The sequence below is a fragment of the Cladophialophora yegresii genome (genome assembly GCF_000585515.1).
Source record: "Cladophialophora yegresii CBS 114405 chromosome Unknown aczIN-supercont1.4, whole genome shotgun sequence".
Lineage (NCBI taxonomy): Eukaryota > Fungi > Ascomycota > Eurotiomycetes > Chaetothyriales > Herpotrichiellaceae > Cladophialophora > Cladophialophora yegresii.
The window spans coordinates 2,959,645-2,976,960 of NW_006913048.1; the positions used below are offsets into that span (position 1 = coordinate 2,959,645).

General features: G+C 53.4%; 8 protein-coding genes across 8 annotated transcripts; 3 read left to right on the top strand and 5 right to left on the bottom strand.

The window, feature by feature from the left end:
* Nucleotides 1–984: 984 nt before the first annotated feature.
* A1O7_06417 (uncharacterized protein) lies at nucleotides 985–2,142 on the bottom strand (the record flags this gene model as incomplete). Its single annotated transcript, XM_007760419.1, has 2 exons — nucleotides 985–1,728; nucleotides 1,783–2,142. The coding sequence occupies 2 exons, from the start codon at nucleotides 2,140–2,142 to the stop codon at nucleotides 985–987; spliced, it is 1,104 nt and encodes a 367-aa protein (XP_007758609.1).
* Nucleotides 2,143–2,533: 391 nt separating this feature from the next.
* On the top strand, nucleotides 2,534–4,506 carry A1O7_06418 (DNA topoisomerase III; the record flags this gene model as incomplete). Its single annotated transcript, XM_007760420.1, has 3 exons — nucleotides 2,534–2,623; nucleotides 2,674–3,050; nucleotides 3,096–4,506. The coding sequence occupies 3 exons, from the start codon at nucleotides 2,534–2,536 to the stop codon at nucleotides 4,504–4,506; spliced, it is 1,878 nt and encodes a 625-aa protein (XP_007758610.1).
* Nucleotides 4,507–5,256: 750 nt separating this feature from the next.
* On the top strand, nucleotides 5,257–6,263 carry A1O7_06419 (uncharacterized protein; the record flags this gene model as incomplete). Its single annotated transcript, XM_007760421.1, has 3 exons — nucleotides 5,257–5,495; nucleotides 5,547–5,999; nucleotides 6,053–6,263. 3 exons carry the CDS (start codon nucleotides 5,257–5,259, stop codon nucleotides 6,261–6,263), a joined length of 903 nt encoding a protein of 300 aa, XP_007758611.1.
* A 955-nt stretch (nucleotides 6,264–7,218) lies between these two features.
* Nucleotides 7,219–9,090, top strand: A1O7_06420 (uncharacterized protein; the record flags this gene model as incomplete). Its single annotated transcript, XM_007760422.1, has 2 exons — nucleotides 7,219–7,787; nucleotides 7,983–9,090. The coding sequence occupies 2 exons, from the start codon at nucleotides 7,219–7,221 to the stop codon at nucleotides 9,088–9,090; spliced, it is 1,677 nt and encodes a 558-aa protein (XP_007758612.1).
* Nucleotides 9,091–10,207: 1,117 nt separating this feature from the next.
* Nucleotides 10,208–10,987, bottom strand: A1O7_06421 (uncharacterized protein; the record flags this gene model as incomplete). Its single annotated transcript, XM_007760423.1, has 1 exon — nucleotides 10,208–10,987. The coding sequence occupies one exon, from the start codon at nucleotides 10,985–10,987 to the stop codon at nucleotides 10,208–10,210; it is 780 nt and encodes a 259-aa protein (XP_007758613.1).
* Nucleotides 10,988–12,215: 1,228 nt separating this feature from the next.
* A1O7_06422 (uncharacterized protein) lies at nucleotides 12,216–13,354 on the bottom strand (the record flags this gene model as incomplete). Its single annotated transcript, XM_007760424.1, has 3 exons — nucleotides 12,216–12,344; nucleotides 12,414–13,274; nucleotides 13,352–13,354. 3 exons carry the CDS (start codon nucleotides 13,352–13,354, stop codon nucleotides 12,216–12,218), a joined length of 993 nt encoding a protein of 330 aa, XP_007758614.1.
* A 981-nt stretch (nucleotides 13,355–14,335) lies between these two features.
* A1O7_06423 (uncharacterized protein) lies at nucleotides 14,336–15,301 on the bottom strand (the record flags this gene model as incomplete). Its single annotated transcript, XM_007760425.1, has 1 exon — nucleotides 14,336–15,301. One exon carries the CDS (start codon nucleotides 15,299–15,301, stop codon nucleotides 14,336–14,338), a length of 966 nt encoding a protein of 321 aa, XP_007758615.1.
* An 880-nt stretch (nucleotides 15,302–16,181) lies between these two features.
* Nucleotides 16,182–16,907, bottom strand: A1O7_06424 (protein mago nashi; the record flags this gene model as incomplete). Its single annotated transcript, XM_007760426.1, has 6 exons — nucleotides 16,182–16,196; nucleotides 16,248–16,373; nucleotides 16,427–16,578; nucleotides 16,627–16,722; nucleotides 16,773–16,810; nucleotides 16,861–16,907. The coding sequence occupies 6 exons, from the start codon at nucleotides 16,905–16,907 to the stop codon at nucleotides 16,182–16,184; spliced, it is 474 nt and encodes a 157-aa protein (XP_007758616.1).
* Nucleotides 16,908–17,316: the final 409 nt, after the last annotated feature.

Here is a 17,316-nt window from a genome sequence, read left to right on the forward strand (position 1 = left end):
ATTGTACAACGGGATGTTTGTGAGTCTTCTTTGATCGGCCAGAACGAAGTCGGAGATTTTGTTTTATTCTCTCCAAATCCATCACGACGAAACAGGTGTCGCAGAAGAATGTATGGAGTCCTCAATGGATATAGAAATGGTCAGGTCGAAGTCACTCCCCAAACCAAGAACTGGACATTTTAGAAGTCGGCGCAGCTGAAAACTCATGTTGGTAGTTCATACAGTACATCGCTTAAACCGCCGGCCGGACAAAAGGTGATGATGAGCTTGCGGTGGTGTGGCTGTCAGAAGCTTGCTGCATCTCCGATTCGCAAAGGCGGCCCGATGACGATGGCGATCTGGACGTGGCCATCACAGACAGCCACCACGCCCAATGAAATGCGATACCTTCTCGAGAGCCGGGTGCAGGGGTCTTTGCGACACCGCGCGCCGGCTCATGAAGCAGTTACAAGAACCACAAATTGCGAAGAGGAGGAGAGGTCGTGCTCATCATATACACGGATTGACCCGCTGAACTGGGGACCGTCTAGCGGGGCTGCGGCGAAAGCCAAGAATACCCACCATCATTTCACCTATGGCTCATATCGGTCTCACGGCGGAGGGCGCCTGTTCTGCATAAAACTTGGTTGTCTCTCTGACCGACTTCGAGGCAGTACAGTAATGTCTTGCAAACGAATGCCGAAATCCGCGTCTGCTCTTTCGCAAAGTAGGCCACCAGGTCCCGCGCCGAAGAACTTGCAGTTAGCAGACGAAGCAGTTTGGTAATGGGACCCCGGTAGATGCTGGAGATCTAAGGCTGCTCAGAACTCTAGATGCAGGCATCCTCACTCGTCTATTTCCGGCGCTTGTCTCAGATCTGCCTCAACTCATTGCGCAACTCTGGTCTGATAAAGCGGCTTATTGATGCGCCGCAGAGACGGTAAGGGCCCGACATAAGCTGTCAAATGTAGCAATAACTTTTTGGGACGCACCCTTGAGCTATAGTCATCTCAAGTCATATCTCTGCCTCGCATTCGCCGCATCCTCCTCCTTTGCTGCGGAGCCATTTGCATGCTGCGTCTGGTGGTGATGGAAAGTCGGGTGTGCATAACCAGGTATAGGCAAGAACTTCCCAACTTGTGCCTGGTAGTCTTTGTATTCCGGGTACTTCCGCGCAGACAACAGTTCGGTCAGCCAGGTACTTGACTGAAAAAGCAGCAGGTAGGCTGCCGCTCCGAGCCCACTCCAGTTGTACACTGTTTCTGTAGCCAGACACGACCACAGATAGAGTGTAACCCAGACACCTTGTTCTGCTGCAAAATTAGGATGCCGGGAATAGGCAAACAGCCCGTTTGTGAGAAAACCGCGGTCCAAGTCTGCCCGCCGCCAGCCATGAGGTACTCTGGCTGTTTTCTGATACTGTGCCTTGGCCTGATGATAATCCCATTGCTGTTGATCGGCAACGAATGAAATCGCGATGAGCATCAGCATTGCCCCAGATGCAGCGGTATCCACCAAAGTCCATGACTTGATGGGCCCGTCATAAGTCGCCAGTCGTTCGGTGAGCAAGATAAGGTATGCGGGCGTTGTGACGCTAACAAGCAACAGTGACTGAGCAAGCGAAATGAAGACCACATTGAAGAGGAACATCAAGGCAGGTCCAACATATTCCTTGACGATGGCCCAACGATAATCCTCGCTTCCGATTGAGTAGCCTCCTTTGCGAAAATAGTTGTATGTTAAACGGCACTAGATTGGACGTTAGCGACTTGTCATTCACGGGATATTTAGTAGCCGCCTTACGCTCCATAGGGTGCTAACAACAAACAAAGCATCCAGTCGTGCAGTATGCACGCGTGCCAGGTGAGAGTACACAGCGTAATGCAGGTTGTAAATAGTCGGCAAGATTGACCAGACGCGGTCTACCTGTGAATAGTTCTTGTTGACCTCCGATACGATCAAGAACACCGGAGCCAAGGCAAAGGCGAAGGCGACAGAGGTGATAAGAGGGTTCGTGTCTAGATACAGTTGTTTCAAAGCGGCAGAATTGCTGACCGAGGAGAAGAAGGTCTCCGGTAGAGTTGCAAACTGGTAAAGGAACGGCGCAACTGTAATATTGTAGTCGGCACACTGTTGCAGGCTCTGCACCACCGGTAGCGCCATCTTGAACCACTGCTAGTGGGATGAAATGTTTGACAACCAGAAACACCAGCGCAAGATTTTGGGTCGCGTTAATAAAAGGGTGATGGAGGGATATTGTGTGAAGCAGACGCTACAATATAATGACGCAATCATTACCTCTTCAGCATCCGAAGATCTCGCAGTGGCGCCATGCTGCAGGAACCCGATCTGGCTGAACCCCGCAGTGCCATCCACACAGTCTGTGGCGAAAATACGGAGGATTACTGCACCGCGTGTGAGCGTGTCCATGCGTGTTCCACGACGCGTTGCTGTGATTATCCCACTCTTCCTATCGACCTGCAGGCTGTATCGAATGCGGTCTGTCCTCCACTCCGACGTCTTCACCAAAAATGCCGCTCATCCGTCATGAGCCATGCCCGCAACGAAAATCCTCTGCGTTGCAGAGAAACCCGCTATTGCCAAAGCAGTCGCTCATCATCTGGCTGGCGGTCGGGTAACCACTGTTAGTGGCGTAAGTCCGTACGGTACGGACGGTCATTGACGTCTCTACAGAAACCAGTCCGTGGTAACGTGTATGTGAAGAACTATGAATTTGACTTCAACTTCCGGCCTTGGGGCAATTGCTCGGTGACAATGACCAGCGTCCTAGGCCATTTGACTGGCTTGGACTTTGACAAGAAGTATAAGAACTGGAGGTCGTGTCCTCCAAGCCAGCTGTTCGAAGCGGAGACCGAGGTCACTATCGACAAGGACAAAACGGCCGTCGCCGAAAACATCCAACAGCAAGCTCGCTTTGCAAAGATCCTGTATGTCTGGACAGACTGCGATCGCGAAGGTGAGCACATTGGCGGCGAGGTACGCGACCAAGCCAAGAAAGGGAACCCTCGCATAACCGTCAAGCGGGCCAGGTTCAACAACACTGAGAGAGCGTGAGTGCTCAGTCAGGTCTGCTCGTCCGAGACTAATCTTGTTAGTCATATCGTTCTTGCCGCTCATGCCCCCGTTGACATGGACGAGCGGCAAGTGAATGCTGTTGCTGCCAGAATAGAGCTCGACCTACGGATCGGCTCTTCCTTCACGAGGCTCCAAAGCCTCGAGCTTCAGCCGCTGAGTGATCAACTTCGGGGTCAGGTCATATCCTACGGCTCATGTCAGTTTCCGACCCTGGGGTTCGTCGTCGACCGGTACAATCGCGTCAGGAGCTTCAAACCAGAAACCTTCTGGTTGATCAAGTTGATTCATGTCCGTGACAGGATCAAAGTCAACTTCAGCTGGCAAAGAGTCCATCTCTTCGATCGAGCCGCTGTTACCATTATTTTCGAGGTGTGTCTTGACGCGAAAACCGCCAAGGTTACGAAAGTGCAGAAGAAGCCTACCTCAAAATGGAGACCATTACCTCTTACCACGGTCGAGCTTCAGATGCAGGGCAGTCGATTTCTGCGTCTTTCCAGTCAACAAGTTATGGCGGTCGCAGAGAAGCTTTACCAAAAAGGTTTCATCAGCTATCCTCGTACGGAAACGAACCAGTTTCCCCAAGGGTTCGACTTCAACGCCATCATTCAGAGACAGACACAGGGCAACCCATGGGCCCAGTTTGCGCAACACTTACTCGATAGTGGTTTCAGATCTCCACGCTCCGGTCGTCATAATGATCAAGCTCATCCGCCAATTCACCCGGTCAACTTTGCTGCTTTGAACGTGCTCGAACCCCAGGAACAGAAAGTATATGAGTTCGTGTGCAGAAGATTCCTGGCTTGTTGCTCAGAAGATGCCAAAGGACAAGCTACCGACATTGAAATACTCTGGGGACATGAGACGTTCCGTACCCACGGCCTTCTCGTCCTGGAAAGAAACTACCTTGACGTCTACGTATATGACAAGTGGGAGAGCAGTCAGCAACTCCCAGACTACACCCTTGGGGAGACCTTCGAGCCAACAGAAGCAAACATGGTGGATGGCAAGACTACGGCGCCAGGATATCTCACCGAGCCCGAATTGATCGCCCTTATGGACGCCAACGGTATCGGGACTGACGCAACCATGGCCGAGCACATTCAAAAGATCCAAGATCGATTCTATGTCAATACACGGCCTCGGTCCGGCGGTGGTCGTAACTCTGTCCAAGAATTCATTCCAACCACCCTTGGCGTTGCCTTGATCGAAGGGTATGACAGTGTGGGCCTCGACGTCAGTGTCAGCAAGCCGTTTTTGCGTAAAGAAATGGAGGTCAAGATGAAGGCGATCTGCGAGGGCCGGAAAACTCGGACTGAGGTCGTGCAAGAGAGTTTGGACCAATACCGCGAAGTGTTTGTCAAGACGCAACGCGAGATCCAAGTTCTCAAAGATTCTGTGACGAAGTATGTCGTGAACGGGGGAGCAGCATGAGAGAAGATTTGAGCCGCGATCCCGGCTGGGCGAACCATCTTCTCTATGTCCACGTTGTGGATTTTCATTGCCAGCACAATTGGCGAATGCTGTGAGCCGACTGCCTAAGCAGTACCCCATTTCTTGGCCTCGTCGTAAGCTGATTGCCATGTTCCAGACACCCACCAGAGTTGGCACCAAAATGCAAACGAGGGTTCAGCCGGGGCCAATGGGAGAATTGACGCCACAGCAGATTCCAACTTTCGTTAAGCCTTGCGACAAGTATGACGTTACCATGACGCGAGTGGACGTTCAGGCTGTGGCTTCAGTTTTGGAACAGCCAATCACAAGAGTTCAGCCACATAGCTTGTAAGGCTGGAGGTTGGTTTGCACTCGATCTGATGGATATCGCTGCTAGGTGAGCTGACACGAGGATAGGCATTACGCGGCAAATCGTGCGAGGTACAGGTGGTGAGCCCGTTTAGGCTCTTTCCAGTCTTCTAGAAGCCAGATGTGACGCAACCTGGCTACTTCCGATCACCGCAGGAGGAGCACAAGGACGCAACCACGGGCAAGAGCATGGTGACTGGCAGGTGCAAACAGCAGCTGGTTTAGACTTATAACCGACCTTCATCTTTGTCTTCTCTCTATCTCTTCTCTTTTTCATTTCAACTCCATCAGTCAACTCACATTTTTACAACTTCGATTAAATACCCATTCTGATTGACCCCAGAACCCTTTCACACTACTTCAATACACCCCAGACCGAACATGGCGAACCTCGTGAACAAGGCGAAGGATGTCCTCAGCGGTGGCAAGACTCATCATGATACCACAACAACTTCCTCGACTCATGGCACTACTGGCCCTCACCACTCCGCCGCAGCCAACACCCTAGATCCAACTGTCGGCACGACAACCGGACAGAGCCATACTGCTCCTACGCATCACAAGACCACTGCCGGACCACATTCTTCTAACCTGATGAACAGAGCCGATCCTCGCGTCGAGTGAGTCTTTACCAAGAAAGACAATGTATTTGGTGCTAATCACAACCACAGCTCGGATCTTGATCATAGAGCCAACCCACACTCCACAGTGCCAGGGCAGGGTAGCACTACCTCGTCGACAGCCACTCACGGGCCGCATTCTTCCAACGTGATGAACAAGGCCGACCCTCGCGTTGATTCCGATGTCGATCACAGAGCCAATCCACACTCCACGGTGCCAGGACACGGTAGCACTACCTCGTCGACAGCCACTGCCGGGCCACACTCTTCCAATATGATGAACAAGGTCGACCCTCGCGTTGATTCGGATTATGATCACAGAGCCAACCCCAGTTCCAATGTGCCAGGATACGGCAGCGGCACATCAGGCTACGGCACAGCAGGTCACGGCATGACCGGCCACAGCACGACAGGCCACGGCACAGCAGGCTATGGTACCTCATCAACTACCACGTCGGGCCCGCACAGCTCAAATATCGCGAACAAAGTTGACCCGCGTGTTGAGTAAGTGCTCATTATTTGCAATGAATGGTTCCAAATGCTGACTGCGACCACAGTTCGGACCGTGATCACCGAAATGACCATACTTCTCACGTTGGTGGGTATGGGACTCAAGGTACATCTGGCACGATGTCGACCGCCACAGGGTCTGGCATGACTGGACATGGGACGGGTGCGTTCCCAGAAAGCAAGAGAGTTCATGACAGCACTCTGTTGAACAAGCTGGATCCCGGCACCAAAACTGATGCTCTTGGACGAGCTATGTGAAGGACAAAGTGTGAAGAGCGACAAGACAGTGAGGTGAACACCGACATGCGAGGATTGGTGTGGAAGACTTTTAAGCGGGTTGTACAATACCCTTATGACCACAACACAAGTTGTCAATTGATATTCCTTACAAACTGAACTTGAAGTAGCGCAACGATCCATGCTCAATCGAGACCACTGCGAGAAAGTCATGTTCTAAAACTACCTCGCACGATGAAAAAAGAGGCTCCGTGGTGACAGACGGGTCAAGACGTCTTCACGACTGTGGTACTCCGTAAGGGTGACAACCATGCATGTTTCATGCGCGCCAACCCTCGACGTTGCGGCTCGAGACCGAACCCGACGGAGATTCGTGAGCGTTAGTTGGCTATGCCCAGGGAAAGTCTAGCCCCTTTAATGCAGCATGCTGAGCGAGCTGCATAAACGGACCACGAAGCCGAAGACGATTGGATGAGTTGGGCAAAGTCCATGGGCGAAGGCGCTTGTACTCGGATGACTAAGTCGGCCGTCTTCATGGCGTTTACCACAAAGGGATGGAAGTCGTTGCTCAGCTCAGCATCTCCAGGTCGACACAGTGGGCCTTGGTGGGGACCGATGCTGCTAAGAAGGATCCATCTGTGGCCCTTCGGGGTTGGAAAAGATGCCCATTGGATGTCAACCGGAAACCCTGCAGGATGTGCCGCGTCCCAATGTCTGGGTTTCTGTCGCTGGTGCCTCCAACCACCAGGATGCACATGTCCAGCTTGATGCGCCCTCTAATAAAGGCTGCCACCACCGTCTCAACTGCATCGATAGAATGAAGCATTCTTCCTTGTCGGGTTACCTCGTTGTCCACCAGTTAATACGTTCTATGTTATTCTTTGTCTATAAGGTCACCGACTCGTTTCGGTTTGGCTGCGTCCGAGTCTCAGGCTACTTTTCGACACCAGTGGCAATTTGACCGTCTCTAGCCACAATGGCGTCAGCGCGAAGACTGTCCAAAACCGAGCCCTTTCCCACGTATACCCCCGACCATGACGAGGCCAGCGAGAAGCCCGCCGACAGTACAAGAGAACCAGGTCGACGACCCTCGATCACCTCCCGCCTCTCCAAAACTCCACCATCGCTACGGTCACGCACCCGAACAGGCTCCCTGAGCAAGTCCTTTCTCGAGAGCAATCCTCCGCTGGGCATGTGGCAGGCCACGGCCGAGATTGGCTCCAAGATCCCCACGCTACCAGAAATTAGAAATGGTGCCTTTGCCGACGAGGGCTGGACGCATGAGGGCCAGATGGAGCATCGGGGGACGAACCCGCACGAGATCCACGCACGAAGAGTCGCGAGAACGAGCTCTGCGAGTACGAGGACGAGGAAGAGTTCCGTTTCAGCGAATGCGCCGGCTGTCATTGCCGAAGAAACACATGAATACTTCCCAAAAAGATCACCAGTGATGGTGCAGGCGACACCACTGGTCGAGGAGGGATCTTCGATACATCCGTCTGAACCTCCCCATGCTGCAGCAGAAGAGATTGGCCGACTCGATGGGTGAGTTGTGCCTCGGGACGAGTGACGCTTTTTGGTTGCCACACACTGACACTATGCGGTTTCTAGCACGGACAGTTATCCTGGGACGCCTAGAAGTCCTTCCACCAAGAGACTTTCGAAGACACGGAAACCCACAGTGTCAGTTTACCGCTTGATTACCATTTGGGGTGTACCATGCTTATCTCATATATCTAGCTCCGAGAAGACAGATTCAAGTTCGCGGCGAGACGAGTCTGTACCACCTTCCATCGCAACCAGCGTGACTGGCCCGCAAGTAGTACCCGTCGCAAGTGGCCCCGACGAGACAGGCACGTACCCGAACGGCTACCGCTTCCCCAAGAAACACACTTGGACGCAATCCATCAACATCGGCCTCAAAGCGTACTGGAAATTCCTCAAGACGCCGTTCGGCGTTGTCGTCACCATCTACGGCCTCAACGTGGTCGGCTGGGGCGCCATGATCTTCTTCGTCCTCCTCAACGCCGCACCCGCCATGTGCCACCCCACTTGTGAAGCCGACAGTAGTGCCCGGCAGAAGTGGATCGAAATTGACTCGCAGGTTCTGAACGGTCTCTTCTGCGTGACGGCCTTTGGCTTACTGCCCTGGCGAGGCCGAGATTTCTACTACCTCATGCGCTGGCGCATGGGAGGAAATCAAGTCTATCACCGCAAACTCGCAGGCATCTATCGAGCTTGGTACCGTCTCCCCGGCTCGGATCAACTCGAAGAGCACGTCGGCCCGCCCCCAGCACAACCTAAGAAAAAGCAACGAGAAACCACAACGGCTGAAGCTCCACCACCATATACACCCGAAGAGATCGCCAAACTCGAAGAGAACCCCGCGGTCCCTTTGCCCGCCACATCGATGCCCGAGCCGCCCCTGACGGGGATACGAGCTCCGTCGACTCGATCGTGGACCCTCGACGCCGTCATCTGGCTGTACATGTGGAACACGATCTTCCAGGTCCTCCTCTGCGTGTGGATGTGGAACTGGAACCGCTTCGATCGACCCACATGGGGCACCGGCGTGTGGATCACTTTGGGATGTTTGGTCGCCATCTTCGCGGGCCTCGTGGCGTTTCGGGAGGGTGTGCGCGTCAAGAAAATCGAGGGCATCCCCGTGCAGGAGTACGACGTGCTGGAGAGTGTGGAGGACTATCAGGAGAGGAAGGCCAAGGAGGATGCCAAGGAGGCGAAGAAGTTGGACAAGCACGAGCACCATCGGCATTTCAGGCACGGCGGGGCTCAAAAGGTCGTGCATTCCGAAAAGTTGAAGGGGCATGAATGGTTCACGCGCCATTAGAGATTATGGTGACTTTCCCTCCAGTGGGTTCGGTATGGTTGAGGCTTGAAGCTGTATGGCAAGAGAAGTATGAACCTCGTCTCTAGGAAACCATTCTCCCACCTGGCAGAAAGTGCATTCTGGGCGGTATACCTAGTCTGTGTCTGTCAATCGGGGTGTGGTTTGGAAGCGTCTTCCCGCGCAAACTACAGTATAATAATATCACCAATTGGAATGGCCTCCATCCCCCAAGGCTGCGTGGCGCAGTTGTATAACGACAACACATTGCCTCTATACGTTGCAGTTCGGACGCCCACCATGGCCTCGACTGCTTGGTATAGAATTGAACAAGATGTCCCAAAGAATCGCACAGGTCATTGACTCACTGGTCGCCGTAGAGTTGGTGGTATTTTCTCAGAAAGGGTCGGTCGCAGTATTCTGGTCCGATCGTCAATCAAGGGTGGATGAGTATTCGACAGCAGGCAATGCAAAAGCCTGAGCCAACAGTTGGTGTTTGAGTGGATTTGGTGCACTCAGTGGGGCCGTCGACGTGGAGGTAGGCCTTAGGTGGAGTACATCACCCGAGTTGGAGTTGAAAAATGCATCCTCCCCTGCAGCAGCTACCTGCCGAAGATACAGTAGACGCGGTCCCAGAGCTGCAAGGAGATGAAGTAGCCGAGTACCCGTTAACGACGTCCCTGAAGACTCGTGTCTGATCTATTATCGTGGAGGTGATGGAACTGCGATGTACTGTACCGGAGGGCTCTGGAGGCGGCTTATCGTGCGAGCTCATCGCAGCGTCCATTTCTCGCCTGGCGCCAACGAGAGCACGTTTGAAGACTCGCCTGATCATTCATTGCAGAGTCATTGGACTGGGACGTACCACAGGCTTTTGGGGTGGCCTACTGTACCACGGTCGGACGGCCCTTCGAGCACGATTCAGGCAGTCAGCCAGTCTCGTGGCCTCGAGCTCGAGGGTCATTTTACGCCTTTGCCGTGCCGGTACTCTCCAGCCGTGGAAGCCCGACCGCCAGAGGAAATGAGTCGTGGCCATGTTACCATGTATCATGGCATCAGATGACGCAGCTTCGCTTCGTGAACCCTTCATTCTGGAACGTAGATCTGTCTCCCAGTTTCTTCATCCGTTCTGCCTAGGCTTGACCTCCCCTTCCTGCATGATATAGTATACGACAGTACCATCGCCACCCATGCCTTCGTCGGCGCGCATACCGAGAAGGACTCGTTTCTGGTCGGTGTGCTCGTAGATATCGCCAGCACCAACAGCTTTGGCTCTGCCGTTGGGCCTTGCGGCAGTGGTGTTGCTGCCCCTGCTGCTTGACGGACGCTCGACGCGGATGGCTTCCCGCTCGGGCAACGCATCAAAGACGGAACAAAATCTGTTGAGCGTCCATTTTTCGCCAAGCGCTAACGGGAGCACAAACTCGCGCTGGACATGCAGCTCGGTTTCCTTGACATTGTGCTTGATCAGGTACGTTTGCAAGTCTGGGTGGATGTAGCTGTGCTTTGGAGGTAGGCCGGAAATCAGGGGAATGGAGCCCGAGCTTGACAGAGACTGTGTCGCTGATGGAGATGTACCGTCCAAAGTGGGCGTCGCTGATCCGGAGCTCGACACTGACCGTGCGGGAGAAGCAGTCCTCGACGATGAGTTGGAGTGCTTGAAATTTAGACCCTGCAGGTCTACGAGTGTAGCTTCCACACAGGGGTCCTGTGAAGGATAGTACATTTGAGTCACGTACACCAGGTGTAACTTGAGGTCTGTCCAGTTATGTTGATACTGGAGATTATGCAGGATAGATATCGCCAGTGATTCGGAGGCGCATTTGGCTCCTGAGCTTGTTATGAGTGCAGAGAGAGCGGAAGGTGGGGGTGGACATGGCTTCAAGGTTGGTGAAGACATATTGAACGGGGAATCGAATGTCTAGGATATCAGACAGAGCAAGCGGATTAGTCGAAAATCACTCCATCCCTTCACTTGAGTGAATGGAAGGTGAGTCGAAGGTGAAATGAGGCTCTGCAAAGCTGGATGATCCGTCTTGGTGGAGACGAAGATCAGTTAGTGCGAGATTCGAACAGTTCGACCAATTGGAGCACGCATTCTTCCCTAATCAGGATTTAGTGGTGTAGGCTGATGATCACCAACATATGCCACACACACCCAACAGTGAGTCGGCGACGAGAATACCGCCGGCAGCTCGCATGCATTCGCCGGGACACTGCCACTGTTGAGATCCTCCACATACGGTTGCAGGAGCAGGAAGCAACAGCAGAAGCGGGTCTTTATATTCAGTGGTCGGTTTTATTAAGATGTAGTGAAGCATAACATGTATCCTCAAGCAACCCGGTTCATGTGAATGGCCTCGATACTTCCTCCATTCCCTTCCACTTTCTATCTCGCATCTTTTGATGTACTCCGCAGTTCGTCCCCGTACCAAGGTTGTTCTGATGTCTCAAGAAGAGTTGGTCCAAGTTACCAACAACATCGGCCGCGTCATGTCCCTCGGCGTCACTGCTAGTGTTGGGACTTTCGCATTTGGCTTCCCACTGGGGTTGAAAGGACATTCGGATTAAGAGGAGCTGGTACCTCTGCCATCGTTCGAGGCTAGAGATGGAGATCAAAGTGTTCCGAGGGGGAGAATGAAGCGCGGACTGCCGTAGGAGGCCAGCGAAAACCTGTTTTAAGGTGAAGTACGAAGCATCGCGATGCCCGTTAAGTGGGCGTGGAACAATTCTCCAGGACGCAAAGCAGAATTTGTGGAAGAAACGTGGGATAGCCGTCACGTGAGGTCGAAGCTGAGTGGATATTACGAACGTGTCATGAAATCTGGTCCATGCCCGCGGAAGGAAACGAACTCGCAAGAGTCCCTGCCCTTCGCACAGATCCTACCCTCCGCCCTCACAATTCGAGGGTAGCCTCCTGACCCTAACGCCGTCGAATCCTTTGTACATCTCACATTAGATATACACAGTGCGTACCCAGGGTATCTGAACATGAAACATCGCTGGCTGAGACATTGGATATCCACGCCCTCGTGGAGTTCCCCTACCAATTGCCCAAACTCCATGTTGCTCGGGGACTGTTCTCCTATAGCCCGGCTCGGAACTTAGGCACCGAGATACTTAGGCCATCATTTCCAGTTGCCTACCACCAAGACCTGAATGACGTCGCATTCTCTGAAGCCTTGTTCCTCAAGGGTCTTGGTGGCGTCCAACATCTTGCCTAGATATGCAAATCGGAGTTTCGCTCTGCTGGGGATCTGCGGCAAACAAAGTGAGCCAGCTGTTGGGGGTTGTAGAAGGGAAGGACAAACATAGGGGCAGCTTACATCTCTCTCGACACCAATTCTGTCAGACAACAGAGCCACCCTCTCGCTCCGACCTAGCACAACCGTGACATCACACTCTGGGCTTCCGCGGTCGCTGAGGCGGCATCGCACTTTGACGGCGTCGCGCACGGCAGTCTTGCCTTTGAGGGCCTTGGCCTTTGCCTCTGCGGCGGAGTTCTGCTTGCCGTGGTTGAGCGGATCGCCGCCCCCAGTATTGGTTGCCTCCAACTTGGCGGCGATGGCGTCCAGATCACTCGCGCCTGTCACGGTCTGGGAATCTATGTCGTTCATGTCTTCCACCACGTCGTCAGGGTCGGAGATGACGGCCTCGGGGATCTTGTAGAGATTGCCGTGCTCGTCGTACGCGCCATCCTCCAGTTTCCCTGTTGGAAGCGTCACGGACATAGCAGTCAGAATGCCCTGCGCGTCGGCCAGGTCGCCTTCGCGCAGGCACTCGATCGCCTGTTTCAAGCCGTTCCACACCTCTTTGTGGCCCGTGACGCGGGTCTCGAAGAACTCGTATCTTTCTCTCAGCAGCTGCGAGCGCGTCCATGTTCGCTTCTTGCTCTTCCATGGTTTCGGGGGCTCGAGTGGTAGGTCGTACGGGTCTGCTAGAGATGGCTGTCGCCCTTGCTGGGTTTGTGAATTCTGCACAGACCGGTGGGGAGTCGAGAGCGCTGATCTCGAGGTGTCACTTTGGTGGACAGAGAGGCCGTGGGAGCGGCCGTCGTCTGCTGCCCCATTAATTGCAGTTTGAGATGTTATTGCCTGCGCTGTGTGCCGGGTCTGCGGGGGCACACTTGAACGTCCGCCCGGGGGCACATCATCGTCGTCGTGCGTAGGTCTCGATGCACAGCAACCCTGCGTAGGACGAGCGGAGACAGTCAGTACACGTCAATGGCACGCGCAAGGCAGGGTAGTCGGAGGGGCTAACATACCATGACTGAAGGTCATTTCATAGTGTCTTGGTTCTTTGCTTAGTTTGTCTGGACTGTTGCGCTGGGGATCGTATGTACCATAGCCGCACTTTCGCCGCCGGTGAGGGAGGGTGGCAACGGGGTGGTAGAGGGTGCGGCAGCAAACATGCGACAAGCAGAACAAACGAAAGCGATAAACGAAGGAAATGACTACGTATGCTGTACTTGTAGATGCTTTAGACAGGAGACATTAGTGTGAGAGAAAGAGGGGAACGACTATCTGTCTATTTCGGTGGACTGCATTCGGTCGCTGGTGGCCAGATGCACGAAGGAGAGTTTCTAATCTGAGAGGCAAACTGGAAGTGGGTTGCGCCGTGCAGCGTGGAGAGAGGCCGGCATGATCATGGTCTCAATGGAGGTCCAGTCCTGGCCATCCTCGGGCATCTCCAGGTGTGTCGAGCCTCTTAGAGTACGTATGTCTACATCATCTTGCAGAATGATTAATTGTCATCGTTGCGAAGCATGTGCATCCCTTCCGCTCTGAGCACTGTCTGCGTTCCCCACGTTCAGGACAAGCTTCGTGATCTTGCGGCGAAACGGATTGCTTGAACGTTTACGTTCGTATGTCAGGCTGTACAGCAAGAAAAAACCCATGGCATAGACCGAGACGTGTCGCTGGTCTGGTGAGAGCGATCAATCTCCAGATTGTAATATGGCACAAATCTATTTACCCAGCAGAGCTCCTGTCCCGTCCTGTCGTGGGCAACCAAGATATACATGAATACCCCAGCAGCATGAGCAAGCTCCTAGCTCAGCTCGCATAGGTCTTCCGAGAAAACACATAAAGTCGTCTGCAGTGGTGGATCAAGCTCAGTCAGCGGAACTCGATTGATGGGCATACGCCCATGCCCCAAACGCCCGGTTTTCCCTCATGCTTCAACTCGAGCTGTTGATATCTGTTGCTGGACGGTTAGTCGAGCCTAAGGCAGATGTAATGTCCGGTACTCACTTCTCGCTTTTGGAGTGGAAGTAGATTCCACTCACCCTCCCCTCAATTTGATTAAAACAGATATAGTAGAAGCCCTCAAAACTCGCCCCTTGTATAGATTTGAGCTTGTAGTCTGGCACGAGGAAATGCTCCTTCCATCTCATGAAGATGTATTCCTGCTGCCACCAATTCTCGTGGTTCATTGGGTATACAAAGTTGATGTTGCGCTTGGCGTGCAAACTGAGCGGTCGCCATGCCGGAAAACGGGCCCAGTGCGTAAGATCCGTCTTGTCGCTTGCGCCCCAGCCGGGGTCTCCCGTACGGAAGCTGTACTTCTGATCGGGTCCCCCAATAATTTCGCCGGTGAAAAATGTGGTCAAAGTGGGATGATCGGGTGTTAGTCCGCAGATCTGAAGATAGCCGGACATGTTGGACTGCTCGATGTCAACTGTCAAAATGGTCACTTCGACGTTGTAGATCTGACGGTCGGATTGCTGAGTGCCTTTGAACTTGGAATATGGCTGGAAGGTTGCCGACGGGTACTGAGGTCGAAGACGACGATGGGAAAAGTCCCAGTCCTTGAGGTGGTTATTAGACCAATCAAGTTCTTGGTCGATCGTAGCAATGCCGGGCTTGACTGTAGAGCCGTCGAAACTGCTGGCCCTTCCATCGGCGGCACAACTCAATGGTGGAGACAAGAGGCCTGAGTCGGGTTCAGCGTCTGTCAACTGCATTCTGTCGGGCTGGCCCGGCTGCCCAGTGGAGGCATTTCTTTCTTCGCTATGGGCGACATCGGTCGTAGGCACAGTCTCCTCTAGTCTTTCTGTGCGCATGTCGCGATCCGCCTCGATGCGATCGTGGAATCCAGCTTCGTCATCTGGCCCCTCGGCTGCCAGTGATGACCGGTTGCCATCCTCTGTATGCATCTTTTCATCCAGCGAAGGTCCAGTTGGATACATAGTTGCTTCCTGCATTAGTGCCATGCCAGCGGCAGTGTTGTCGCTGACGGGCCGCCGGCTTACTTCATCGTTGCTCTGCGGTACCCGTCGAGTACTCGCCCGTCTTGTGTCTTCATCCGCGCCGTTATCTGAAGGAGGAGTCAACGGAGCTGGGCACGCGACATTGCTCTGGGTTATCTCGGAGTCAAGAGGACTAAACGGCCTATTGGGCGCATGAGTTGGCATTGAATACAGGAACTCCGAAAGGTTATCATATGGAGGGAAGTCGAAAGAGGAGGCGGTGCAGGTAGAGACGGCGCCGGACGATGAAAGTGGTAGGGAGAAATGAAGGACGGGGAGGGAACAGGATTCCCGCGTCAGAGCATCAGATACATCAGAAACACCAGAAGGAAGCAGAATGATGAGATAAAGTTATGCAATCGATGGGTGGATGGAAGGAGGGAAACGCCGTCAGTGGAGAAGTTCGACCCCCAACAGCCGACACTTGACGTCTAAATTGCCAGTGATTGTCCTGCCCCGACTTCGGGGGTTCGCGCTTTGCGGGGTACAGTTAAACTGGCATTTTCATGCGCTGACTGCGGCCTCAGGCCCATCTCAAATGATAGCGCCAAAATCAGCCTAAGCTTGAACTGACAGTGGTTGCGCTCACGGGTTCGTTAACACCCAACCAGAATCGCCGCAGCCATTTGCTTCGCATACAGCCTTTCGTCCCTGGTCATCACGCCCGATGTTCTATGTTGGCTTCCTCTTGCCACCTCGCCGCGTCTTTTCTACACTCAAGATACATGGCATCGTGAGGCGGCTGGTTGTCATGGGGTCATGGCCAAGTGAGGTGGGTGGGATTCTGCGAGCGGCACTGGATAGCCGACGAATTGAGTATGTAGTGGACTCGATGAGCGGTAACTCAGATAGGTTTGATCTGTCACAACGCTCAGATTAATACTTCGGCAAGTTCACAAAGTCCGCTTACCTTGAAGTGAAGCGATATCAACGAGAACACCAAGGCTTTGAGATCCTGGACCAGGTAGTAAAACACTCGGAGGCCTTCAGGATCAGCCGAGTCCGTTACATCTCCAAGAGAGCCGATCTTTGCAGTCTGCTCATTGTCAATTTGGGTTGACATATCTCAGATTTTCGCACGCGACACACCTCGAACTGGATGTGCTCGTTGCCGAGCCTAATCTCGAGCTCTTGTCGGCCATCCTTGTTCTTTTGTGGCCACCGTGAATCGTCCTCCTTCATAATTTCACTGTCCTTTATGATGCGCTTGATCTCAGAGATGAGGAGGGAGCTGACACACACTGGGACCCAGTCAGTAGTCATAGGCAAGCGCATGGGCAAAGACTAACTCTCTTTGCGGATGAGCGAGTCGTTGCGGTAGTTGGAGTTGTTGGCATATCGCGCAGTCGCACTGCGACCATCACCGATCACTCTGAAGTCGAATTCTGTCTAGTGATGAGCAAGGGTCGTCAGAAAGGACATACTTGTTTCATACCTAAGAATTCATGCCCAAATCTTCCAGAATGGCCCGAACTGGTGCGCAATCAGTATCCGCTGGCGGCACAGAACGACGACATCCATACTAGTAGCGCACGTAGAACGGCTCGTTCGTATCTTTGGGGTTCGCCATAGTCTAGGTGCCAAATGTCTGGAGTAGGACTGGAGGAGAGGCCATGCAGCGGTTGCGACTAGAAGATCAATGTTGGATTATTGGCGAGAGGCCCATTGTATCTCGAGGCTGCGTGCTGCAGGCGCATCTCGAGACCGCCAAGGCTGTCCACATTTGGACAGATCGCTGAACACCAAGTAACAGACTCCAGACTGCGACTACGTGCTCCCCTACCGCCCTCACACTCCTTCAGACACTACCTTTCTCTTTCGTTCTTGACCCTCCGTCCATTGCCGCAGGCGCAGGGGAACAATGCGCTGACGCCCCTTCGTTGTGGCCCACTGACCGCGTGAACATACGAACATCCCTTGGGTTGAGGACTCGAGTGTATTGCCATAATTTCGCCATTCTGTGTGTCAAGCGTATCTAG